Here is an 11,686-nt window from a genome sequence, read left to right as displayed (position 1 = left end):
CCAGGTAACCTGCGGCGTCCCCCGTCTCGGTTCAATGTCAGATGGTGGGCTTGAATGTGTCCTGCAATTTCTTCAAAGTGTTGGCTATGGAAAGTTCAATCTTTTTCTCATCTACCAACACCAATGAACTTGTATGTTATCAAAGGTGTCAAGTTCTATCTACTGAAAGGCTAAAGACAGGTACATAACACAGTAGTTTTTTTTCCAGTTCCTTGCAGACCGCTGCAAAATTCTATGAAAAGACAACAATTCATACCATTGCTCGAATAATCATTTACTTCTCATTTCAAGAACAGAAGCACACAATATCTTTCTTGAGAAAAAAAATCAATGACTGCACTTTCTGTCCAATATGATACAATGTAACAATTCATTGGCAAGAATACTTTATACTCTTACAGTTGACCTAGACAATTGACCTGTATTTTAAGCCACACTGGTGTTGTACATTGTATACCTCGTTGATACATTCTTGCCAGGTAACATAGTTGTTTGTCTTCAGCTTTACCTGGACACCTAGAGAATCTATGTACAGTCAAACCCGTACAAGTGACCACGTCTACTGACACCTGGCCAATGTGACCACTTTTTGGTGGTTCCTTGGATTTTTCACCATTGACACGAGCATTAAAAATCCTGTTTATCATAAGTGTCTGTCCACCTGTCCATAAAGACCAGACTTTATTGGTCCTCTTGGGGGGTGTTTTTTGACAGGTTTGACTGTAGTATCTCATATAATATGTTGGTGCTTATACAAGTCTGAGAACTTAACAAACACTATAATGACACCCACACTCTTATAACTGCTCTGTACTGGATATATTTGTGAGGATTTCAACATCAGGAAAGTATAAGTTAATGCAATGAGAAGGTCTGGAACATACAAGTACTTGCCTGAACATCGGTGGGCTGACATTCCAAAGTCATGCAGTAAGACTAACACTTTTGCAGATTTTTTGACCCCTTGAAAAACTTTTTTATGTTATCATCATCATATTTTGTCGCTGTAACTCCATGTTATAATCATAGATCATCAATAAAAACTTCTGACCATTTCCAAACTCATAACCAGCTGCTTGTCATGAGTAACTGCTTTTTTGGCATATGGCTACTTCATGTAGTAGTAAAACTTTGGGTGGGAGTTTGTATTATATTCAAGGGATCATAATTCTATCACAAATGCCTCTATCCCTGAGGCGTCGCCAAAAAGGACTTACTAGTAGATTTGCTTCATCATTACTCCGTGCAAGGTACCACTTACTCAAGCAACTGGATAGAATTTATAAATAGTCAATCACTCTATCCAGTCACTTGTGTAACAATCGCTCGCAACAATCGCTCCTTGTACTTCCACAGAAAACTATCTTCAGTCCACACAAGTGCAGAAGCTTTGTCATCTTCATAACTTCCAAAAAGAAGTTTTAACTTCCAACCCAATTTTCCTGGAATCCAACTGACTTCGGAAACAACTACGCTAACATCTAGTGTACATTTGTCCAAATGAAATACTTAATTACTATTGTCATCTTATACATGATGGTTATTGATACGATATCAAGCAAACAATACAAATGCTGATGGATCACTATACCTTAACCGATTACATATGGTTCAAATCATATCTTGAGTAGTACTTGTGTCATGTTTGGGATCACATCCTCACTGTTTCGTCACTAAGTGTCAAGGAGAAGTAAAAGTAATGACATTTATGTTAGAGAACACGTTCTTGTCAGCAATTACGCTACAATAGGTCAATTTTACTTTGCACTGACAGGATAAGTTCACTAAAGCACTGTTAGCACAAATACTATTTTACATGATGAAGACAGCAGACAGCCTATTGATACATTTTTATAGGAGAAAAATAATTTTGTGTACATAAGAAAACTATATTCAAAAGTATTCGTGTCCTCGTTGGCATCAAGGTGCAGATCTAGGGCGCTGATTTCCTCATTCGGCATATAAAGGACGTACTAGTAGTTACAGACATCCTGTCTTCACTGTTCGGTACGCACAGGGTGTTGTCGGAACTCCATGTTTCCATCATTCGGAAATAGACAGGACGTTATTGAGTTATCCTGTCTTCATGAGATGATTATTGCGTCATCCACTCCTTCCAGCTCAAATTTCAGAGTCTTGGGAATCTCCAGAAGGTCATACTGCGACCTTGGCACCAGCTGCCTGATGACCTGTGAGCAGCGCTCCCGCAATGTGTACACTGGGTGGGAAGGAAAAGGTAGTGTTAGTATGCTATATATACTTGGATGGGAGACAACCAAGAAAAACTGGATGCAGTAGCCGGGTCATACCAAAGACTCTTCAAAATGGTACATACTTCTTTTTCTGCTAAGAGGTTGAGTATGGAAGCTAAACACACTACACTACCAGTGGACTAGCCCCCTGCTGTAATGCTAGCACCTATGTGTGACCCAGGGCTTTGACGGTGCACACACCAGTTCTTCCGCGACCGGGGTCCGTGGTAGTCCCAACTTATTTCGGAGTAAGGGGATTTTAGCATCCGTTTTGTGCCCAGTTACACAGTGTAAAATTAGCGTAGCGGATCCAAATCGCTGGTAGTATAAAATTCGACCCCTATATGCTGTTTTCGGTAAGTTTTTGTCGCCGAATCTTGGCTTCCGGGTATCGCTCCGAGGCCGCAAACAGTGAAGGGGCCGGAGCCGCTTGAGCGATGACGTCACCGCCATGGGCTTTCGACATGCATTAGAATATTCATTATTATGAGATTTGTAGTACTAGAATTTTCTTGTAAATAAGATATGTTAGACCATATGGTACATGCTTACTTTCTGTATAGGCGTAGTTCCCGGGAAAATTTTTTTTTTTAAATGCGGCATCGTTGAAAAAAGTCTCTTAACTATAGGTTTCAATGGGGGCGAGAAACTGGTGTGTGCCCCCTTGAAGCTGAGATGGGCGCCGGGCCCGATGCATCTTCTGATCAAGGAGATTAACCCGCTTGTCCTGATGTATGGGCAGTATAGTGTATATTCATCTATTTTTGCTGGGATTTCACAGTGTTTTAAGGTTGGGGTTAACAGCTCTGCACTAACAAAACAAGTAGTAACGTTACATGTATAAAGCATATACATGTATTTGCATGCAGTGTTGTGATTTTCAACAAAAACAGCAACTAAACATTCTACAAATGGAAGTGTATTCACATGAAATTACAGTACATAGTAATTAATAAAGTGTAGATTTTTACACCCTATGCCAACCAAAACTGGAAGAACCCAGAGGTCTGCTTACACTGCAGTGCTCTAGAGACCATCAACCACTATTTGTACCACAGTAACTGCCTTCTCTACAAAGAGGAAAGACATCACATGCTGCTAGAAGTGGAGAGCATATACGAGACAATCAGGGACATACAAGTGTACAACACAGCAGAGGTGCCACAATGGCCGGAATGCGAGATGGCGTTACAGATGGAACCAACAAACAGATGTACCTAGCCTTCTCTCGGTACATTGTGAGTATGCCCAGACTTGACGTGCTCTCCTAAAAACACTTCCAGCAACTCTCAAGGGGCGACTCTCAAGCACAAGTCTCCAAGAGCGTAGTACATAGAGGCTGAACCAAGTGGAACACGGGTCTAGCAAAATAATACTAGGCGTTAAAATTTAAACAAGGACAACAACAATAACCCCTACGCACCTACCATATGCCAAGGCTTCTGGAGTTATGATGTTCGCAGACGGGCACACACACAGATTTGACAGACACACACAACGAAAAGTCAAAACATAACCTTCTTGGCGAAGGTAACTAACTTGTATAAGATTATGTAAAAAAAATCATTTTACCTGGTATGCCAATGTTGATGATTGTCCTCTGTGGTGGCCAGTCCCCGTTCCACGGTGTGGGGAAGTAAATCTCCTTACTCCTGACCGTCAGCTTGTCTCTGGCCAGACTGTCTCTAAAAATCCACGGGTGTCCTACGAAGGTGTTTACATCGAAATACTCGCCAGGTCTTAGGTCGGTGGTGTAAGTCACTCGCTTCCCTTCGTAATCAATCCAGATTATATCCGCACAGCGCTCGCTCTTGTTGATAAATCTGGTAAAAGAGTGTACCAGGGAAGGTCCTGATACGAGTTTCCTGTCCCTGTTGCCTTGGTGGCCCTCGTTACTCGGCATTTCGCAGCCAAAGTTGAAGCTCTAACGTGGCAACCTCCGTCGTCTTCTTCCACAAAATGTACTACAGATGTTGATGTGTACTACGTCATCAATACCTGTGTTTTTATTCCCGTAGAAAGCTTTAGTACTTCTAAGCTTAGGAAATAAAGATTATAAAACGATTTGATGAAGATGAAATTATTCCTTATAGACACAAACTCTAACAGGATAAACATAAAGAGGGAACAAAAGAAAAGAGAAGAAAAGGTTCCGTTGTTTTGGGTGCACAAGGTAGCATGACGACACAAGTTGGACTAGCGCATTTTATACATAGGGGTCAAGTAAATTATGTCAAACATTGAAAATTTGCCTTTTTATTATTTTTTTGTAAAGCAATGCAAAGAAATATGTTTAATATTGTAACTTAAATTTTACAGAATTAAGTTAGTAAATTAATTTGGGCTGTAGGATATAATACCTAGAATACTTAAACTTGTCTATACCCTCATAGAAGTAGTTCGTTCTGATAAGTCCCAAGATGGCTTCCAGTCGAACTTGTGAAACTGTGTGTCGAGGTTTTGTGTGCTTCTTGCTGCTAGGAATCGTTAGTTCGTACAGATCGCCGCTGTACAAGCTGGTGCCGACATGGCCGCTGGTTCCCTCCCACTTTCAAGCGCAGGAGTTCAGCACAGGCGTTTTGGTAGGCGAAAATGTGGACGAAGTCTTCGTGGCACAGGTAAACACTACACAGAAACTTCACAACTTCATGTAACGATTTATCGATTTTTGCATTCCTTTAGAGCTCAAAGGGTGTATTGGTCCGTCACTAGCATCAGCGTGGTGGCTTAGTCCAGAAATAGAACATTCATGGTTTAAATACGTTCACGGATAGTACAAACACAACTTGATCACTTGTTGTGACTGGGAAGCTGCAAGTATGAGTGAAGTCGCTAGGTGACACTACTGAGAAGTGCTTCTTTGAACAGCTGAATTCCATCATACTGAACTACTAGTAACTCTTTTTCGCCATCACCAGTCAGAGAATCAACATCCCATACACTTTTGATGTCGTGATGGCATCATTCCTGGCTCACAACTACATGTACATGTACTTTGAACAGCTTTTGATAGCACGATTCTATTTCTTGCCAAGAGACATCCAAATGCTCCAAGCCTATTTTATTGTAAATGCCCATAGGTTTGTGTGGATTTATGAGAAAATGTGGAGCATTTGCAGACAGGCAGTGATTTTAAGTTTGCCATAGCACTGTTGCATTCTTTACAATAATGGAAACACCGGTTTTAGGTTTGCGGTTGTCATCGTGAAAAGCCACAAACATAACTGTGGGAATTCAAGAAATTCAGTACTTTATAGCCCAGTCGAGTCTCTTCCGACCACTTCCCAGGATAAATGAACTTGACACCAACAATAGATTTGGATACCAGGATGTTAACATAATGATGCTTTTTTTTCCCACCATAAGGATGCTAAAAGTTAAGGTTAACCCGTCCTGGTGAGAATTTTTTTGCCACTTTAAGTTTAACCACCCTATTTAAAACTGGCTAATAATCAGATCAGTAAAATTTGACCTATTCTGTGCTGCTGCTGCAGATTTACCTCCCCAATCGATAAGCTTTGCTGTGGTATGCCACATTCAAGTGAGAAATGCCCCAAACCTGTAAAGATACTGTACGCACATTATAGGCATTATATATATAATGTTGATCCCGTGTATACAGTACAGGCTCAGCAGGACAAGGGTTAAATTTAATGTCCATTGATTTGTTTCCAGAGAGGAAATGTCAGCACCAAGATGAACGTGTTCTCGGAGGACGGCACGTTCCTGCGTAGCTGGTCCGACATAGAGAGGATTGACATGCCCCACGGGACCAGGGTGCACATCCCTGCAGGGAAGACTGCAGCCGAGGCAGAGATATGGGTCACTGATGTGGGCAGTGGTCAGTTCTAGTCTATTGTATATGATACTGGGCGTTACGTTCTTGCTCTTTAAATCAGAGAGCTTCAGATGGATGCAGGAAGGTTCCTTTTACAGGAATTTATTCCAAAACTAGAGGGACTGGCATCACAATTATTCAAAGTACAGAGCTAGTAAGACCTAGTATTGCCTAAGCTACTTATATTCAAAGTACAGAGCTAGATTAGTATTAGAGTGGTTTTGAGGGATGCTATCTAGCTGTATGCTAGGCGTACAAGCTTCCCGGTATACATGTATATTCCTCTCCCGGCATTTTTCCTTTCCCGGCATATTTCCCTTTCCCGGCGAATCACCCCCCCCCCCCCCCCCCACCACCACACACATAAAAACTTACGCCAAGGCCACCAGAGATGCCAGTGAAGGTGGCTAGTAATACAATGCTTTTGAGGAGCTGCCTTTTAAATTGTACAATAGAGAAGCACATGCCAAATTGATGTGCATTGCAGACCCTGCTTTGAATGCTTAGAGTACAGTACTACAACTGGTTAAGTTTTAGTTGCTATGTAATGATTTACAGCAAAATGCATGTACAGGCAAGAAAGCAGTAATCTCCAAGCATCAGTATCAAAAGTCAGCAAAGGAGTGTGTGGAGCCAGCCTAGGAGTGTGTATAGCTACCGGAGGATCTGTAACAGAATGCCACGGTAGCCAAATCACACTCCTACTAGGCCAGCTACACTCCTCGGCCAGCTTTTCATACTATCTTATGCTACCGTACGATCTGCTTTGCCTTGGAGATTGAAATTTGAATAACAGTTGCCTACTTCTACATGTAACATTTCATGTCTCACTTATCTATGATAACTTCTCTACACAGGTCCCTGGGGTCACACAGTTAAAGCCTTTGGCAGGGATGGTACACTGATACACGTCCTGGGTACACCAGGGCAGGCGGGCACAGGGAGGAACCCCTTACAGTTCGACCAACCGGCGGATGTGGCCTTCAATGCTAAAGGGGAAATGTACGTGGTAGACGGGGACGGAGGGATGAACAACAGGCTGCTCAAGTTCTCACCGGGTCAGTGTCCATTTCCGCACAAGAATCATAAGCATGCAGTCGTAAGCATGAAAATCACTAACAACTGTAAATCATTTGAAACAGATAGGAGAAATGTAAGGACTAATATTTTTTACACTCATGTAGGCTTGTGAACAGGAGTCACAGGTTCAGTTCCTGCCTTTCCTGGCTAGACATTGTGTCCTCCAGAAAGGCAATGTCTTTAAAGGACAGCATCAGAAAATTTTCAATTCTTTATTTTCCAGTAGTTTACTCATTAAAAAGTTGATGTACGTCAATTTTTACATTGATCCGCCTAATATGACCCTGTAGACACGTTTGAACTTCGCGCTCTCCTCCTCTCCCCGCCGCGCTGGCCGATGACGTAATGGCCTCGTTTTGATCGTCTGAGATTGTATGACGTCACGGATCAGAAACTTCTAGCTAGCCATTTTGCTCTGTGAACCTCGGTACTCTCAGCAGTAAATAATCACCCCGCCATTCTGGAGTTCAGTTTGTTGTTGTTGAAAATTACTTTCGTGGACCTGTAAGTCGCATTGTGAGCTGTCTACGAAGCCATAGTCCCCGGGAGACTGAACATGAATAAGCATGCCTGCGAGTAAACCGCGCGGCGACGGGACGATATCAAAACAATGGCGGTGGGGGAGGTTCACGCACCGTGCCTTTCTGGACTTTTACAAGAGCGAGTTTGGGTCAGTTCTTACCTTCTCCTTTCCGGACAGCACAGCGATAATTACACGTAAGCTTCCACGAATTTTGGTTGAATTCACAATTGTCCAACTGGCAGGGATATTAAAAAAACAACATTTTTCCTCTGACAACATACCCTTGATCGCTACATATCGAACGACCCCCTTTTCGTGCTGAAACAGATAGCACCGCAACTTGTACAGATCGTGCGAGTTACGCCTCGCCTCTCACTTTATTTTCTGTTTCTCGGGTAAATTATCTGGACTGGTCGGTTTTTCAATCATGTAGCTTTGGCTGAGATTGCTGGGGGTTCATTCAAAACAAATCACGGACTCTGAAACGAAGCCGACATTTCGCGCCATTCACAATGCCGGCCTGTGTTGTATGTAAAAACAACAATGCTGTATGTATGTTTCGGCGCGGAAGGGGTATCGTTCGATATGTAGCGATCAAGGGTATGTTGTCGGAGGAAAAATGTTGTTTTTTTTAATGTCCCTGCTAGTTGGACAATTGTGAATTCAACCAAAATTCGTGGAAGCTTACGTGTAATTATCGCTGTGCTGTCCGGAAAGGAGAAGGTAAGAACTGACCCGAACTCGCTCTTGTAAAAGTCCAGAAAGGCATGGTGCGTGAACCTCCCCCACCGCCATTGTTTTAATTTCGTCCCGTCGCCGCGCGGTTTACTCGCAGGCAAGCTTATTCATGTTCAGTCTCCCGGGGACTATGGCTTCGTAGACAGCTCACAATGCGACTTACAGGTCCACGAAAGTAATTTTCAACAACAACAAACTGAACTCCAGAATGGCGGGGTGATTATTTACCGCTAAGAGGACCGAGGTTCACCGAGCAAAATGGCTGGCTAGAAGTTTCTGATCCGTGACGTCATACAATCTCAGACGATCAGAACGAGGCCATTACATCATTGGCCAGCCCGGCGGGGAGAGGAGGAGAGCGCGAAGTTCAAACGTGTCTACAGGGTCATATTAGGCGGATCAATGTAAAAATTGACGTACATCAACTTTTTAATGAGTAAACTACTGGAAAATAAAGAATTGAAAATTTTCTGATGCTGTCCTTTAAGCCCCCTTTACAAATCCAGAATTTAGCTCGGCCGAGTTGTCAGCAAGCTCTAAATTACGAGGAGGTATGACCCTGATGCCGACGAAGAAACTCTGCCATTTGTTCGTAGGCATCGGGGTCATGCCTCCTCGTAATTTAGAGCTCGCTGACAAGTTGGCCAAGCTAAATTCTTGATTTATAAAGGGGGATTAACAGGACTTTCCTAACTCCAGCGAGGTGTCAAAATGGGTACCTGACTTCATTTGGGGAAGTAAAAGGAGTAGATAAGAGGAATGGGCTCTGCCTCCGGGCTCCTAATACCGTGCCCCCAGGCTTTTAGCTAAGATTTTATAATAGGGAGTCCAAACTTATTGGTGAGTCGTGGTAAGTGACTTTTGTAGGGGGGTCTGGGGGCATCCACCTTCCATGGTGCAGAGTTTTTGACGATTTTAAGTTAAAATAGTGCATTCTAAGGTATCCCAAGAGGCAAAAATACTGTTACAGATGTCACAGTAGAAGACTGTGACCACAGATGACCTTGTCTGTGTCAATCAGAATTTCATGCTTGTCAGAGGATTTTCTCCCCAGTATAGGGCGTCCAGGGGCATCAAATTTCTTGTTATTCTAAGAAAAGGGCGTCCAGATGACGCGTTGACGCATGCCTGGCTAAAAGCCTGCGTGCCCCACACACAGTGGAGAACAACCCACTGCCCCTACAGCCTCAAAAGGCTATGATACTACCTTTACCTTTACCCTGTAAATTGTGCAATCTTTGCAGTGGTTCAAAATTTGTTTCTGCAGTGAACTCTCACTGGAAACTCAGCACACCAAAATATGTCAGACTCTGTGCTCTGTCTTACTACTGTATGACCATCGTTTTGACTGTAAACTTCAAACACCATGAACTGAACTGAACTATTGAGTTTAGCGTCTGTTATTCCCTGTCTTACAAGCGATGGACATTTTGGGATGTCGTTCAGGTCTGATTACTGGTCTCTAGCTGCCTCTGTTAAGGGGGTTGGCATTTTGTAGGTTCAGTTTGCGATTAACTTTCTTGACATTTGGGCATATTTTCCTCGACATGACCGCCTTCTACCACGATAAACAGATTACAAACTGGAGTGGGTGTCTGGAGGGAAGGGGAACAACACAGGGGAGTTCTACATCCCCCACAGTGTGGAGGTGGACATGTTTGGGCAGGTGTGGGTGGCAGACAGGGCCAACAACAGGACACAGGTGTTCCATGGAGGACAGCAGCCCACCTTCATCGGGGAGTGGTCATCCTGTTTTAAAGGGGACGGCCCATATTCTGTGAGGTATGCAACAAGTAGATACGTAACTTTAATGTGTATCTGTGTTGGTAAAAGTAGTTCTGGATCATAATTAACTGTAACTTCCAACACACACAAAAATTGGCTTGCCCAAATTTTCAATTGACAAACTCCAGTCTTTGTCAAGAAATTGGCAATCTGACCGCTTCTGTGATGTCACATTATGCAGATAGAACACGACTCAGTGAGCATTGGATCATGAGTTGCAGAAAGTCTTTGGCGCCCTTCCTTGATGTCATAAAAGTAGTCAGATTGCTCATTCCTTGACAAAGACTGGAGTTGGTCATTCAAAAGTTTGTGTATGGAGATTTCTTGGTATTGGAAGTTACAATTTAACTCTGCTCCAGGACAAGTAGATAGAACTATCTGAAATTATGAAATCTCATACAATAGTTTGCAAAAGTCATGGTCAGATCTGTCATTTATTTCTGACCATAACATTTATGTAATATACTATACAATCATATATGTTCACAATGCATTGTGTAGAGTGATGATGATTTTTTTCTTTTCAAATTTTGGAATATCTTTTTCTCTTCACTGTTTCAGATTCAGTGCAGACAAGAAGTACCTCCTGGTCATTCAGTTGAACCTGTCACGTGTCTTAATCCTGGCTGCTCCTTCAAAACCTGGTTTCCTTGGCAACTGCACAGTGATTGACACCATCCAGATGGCTCCTGGTGTCAAACCACACCTACTTTCTGTCAGCCAATCAACAGGCGCCTTTTATGTTGGAGAAATAGGAGCCAATCAGAGTCAAAAGTTTGTACCCTTGCACTGAAGAGGGGAAGGTAGAGCCTTCCTGATTGGGCAATTTATTCTTTTACCTCATTGGCTGACAATCTTGCCATTGTTTCACATGGCCAAATCCTACAATGTAGTAAAAAAACTTTTTGTAAATAAGTAGAAAAATGATACACAAAAAATAGATTGTGCAATACAGTATAATTGCAATACAAATGTATATCAATTATGTACATATTTGTATGAATCGTTGTATTGACTACTATGCAACTATAAAAAGAAATGCTACAACATTGTTGTAAAGAGAATATTCTAGCAGTGTGAATGTAGATTTACAAAATGTGACAACATGTTTGAAGATGAAATTATGTCCAGACATAAAGAATATGTGGAATGATTTATTCTTATCTATGTCACAACAATTATATGAAAAGTTGCAAATTACACAGTGACCTCTTTACTGCAAACTTACAACCATTACAAACAATTCCTCTTTTACAGTAAGACCCAAGTGGCAGTTCTAAGGCCATGTTGATTTCATGATATGGATGACATCCATGCGCGCATCAATTTTTGGCCATTTCCAATAAAAAAAAGTTTTCAACCATACTCTAAATCATACAAAGCAGCTCCGAAATGAGCATAAACATAAGCTGTGGATTGCAAAAATTGATATCGTAAAACGTACACCATTGTCAGAGAACATTACAAGGT

General features: G+C 42.2%; 2 protein-coding genes across 3 annotated transcripts; one reads left to right on the top strand and one right to left on the bottom strand.

Annotated features, from left to right (window-relative positions):
• Window positions 1–258: 258 nt before the first annotated feature.
• LOC118426918 (von Hippel-Lindau disease tumor suppressor-like) lies at window positions 259–4,363 on the bottom strand. The gene is made up of 2 exons (XM_035836538.1): window positions 3,825–4,363; window positions 259–2,218 (listed from the first exon to the last, which is right to left on the bottom strand). Exons 1-2 carry the CDS (start codon window positions 4,153–4,155, stop codon window positions 2,085–2,087), a joined length of 465 nt encoding a protein of 154 aa, XP_035692431.1. The 5' UTR covers window positions 4,156–4,363; the 3' UTR covers window positions 259–2,084.
• A 297-nt stretch (window positions 4,364–4,660) lies between these two features.
• LOC118427955 (NHL repeat-containing protein 3-like) lies at window positions 4,661–11,441 on the top strand. Of its 2 annotated transcripts, none has more exons than XM_035837921.1 (5): window positions 4,661–4,870; window positions 5,928–6,093; window positions 6,948–7,148; window positions 10,006–10,213; window positions 10,778–11,441. In XM_035837921.1, exons 1-5 carry the CDS (start codon window positions 4,673–4,675, stop codon window positions 11,007–11,009), a joined length of 1,005 nt encoding a protein of 334 aa, XP_035693814.1. In that variant the 5' UTR covers window positions 4,661–4,672; the 3' UTR covers window positions 11,010–11,441. The 2 variants fall into 2 exon arrangements, with proteins under 2 accessions (XP_035693814.1, XP_035693815.1); XM_035837922.1 differs by lacking the exon at window positions 4,661–4,870 and adding an exon at window positions 5,099–5,236.
• Window positions 11,442–11,686: the final 245 nt, after the last annotated feature.

The sequence above is a fragment of the Branchiostoma floridae genome, chromosome 12 (assembly GCF_000003815.2).
Source record: "Branchiostoma floridae strain S238N-H82 chromosome 12, Bfl_VNyyK, whole genome shotgun sequence".
Taxonomy (NCBI): Eukaryota; Metazoa; Chordata; class Leptocardii; order Amphioxiformes; family Branchiostomatidae; genus Branchiostoma; species Branchiostoma floridae.
Note: the sequence above shows the minus strand (reverse complement) of the source record. Positions and strands in the feature narration are given on the sequence as shown.

Coding starts and splice junctions, on each gene's coding strand:
- LOC118426918 (XM_035836538.1), bottom strand. CDS start 4,155: ATGCCGAGTAACGAGGGCCACCAAGGCAACAGGGACAGGAAACTCGTA. Junction 2,219..3,824: donor CATCAACATTGGCATACCAG/GTAAAATGATTT, acceptor CTTCCCACCCAG/TGTACACATTGCGGGAGCGC.
- LOC118427955 (XM_035837921.1), top strand. CDS start 4,673: ATGGCTTCCAGTCGAACTTGTGAAACTGTGTGTCGAGGTTTTGTGTGC. Junction 6,094..6,947: donor GGTCACTGATGTGGGCAGTG/GTCAGTTCTAGT, acceptor TTCTCTACACAG/GTCCCTGGGGTCACACAGTT. Junction 10,214..10,777: donor GACGGCCCATATTCTGTGAG/GTATGCAACAAG, acceptor TCACTGTTTCAG/ATTCAGTGCAGACAAGAAGT.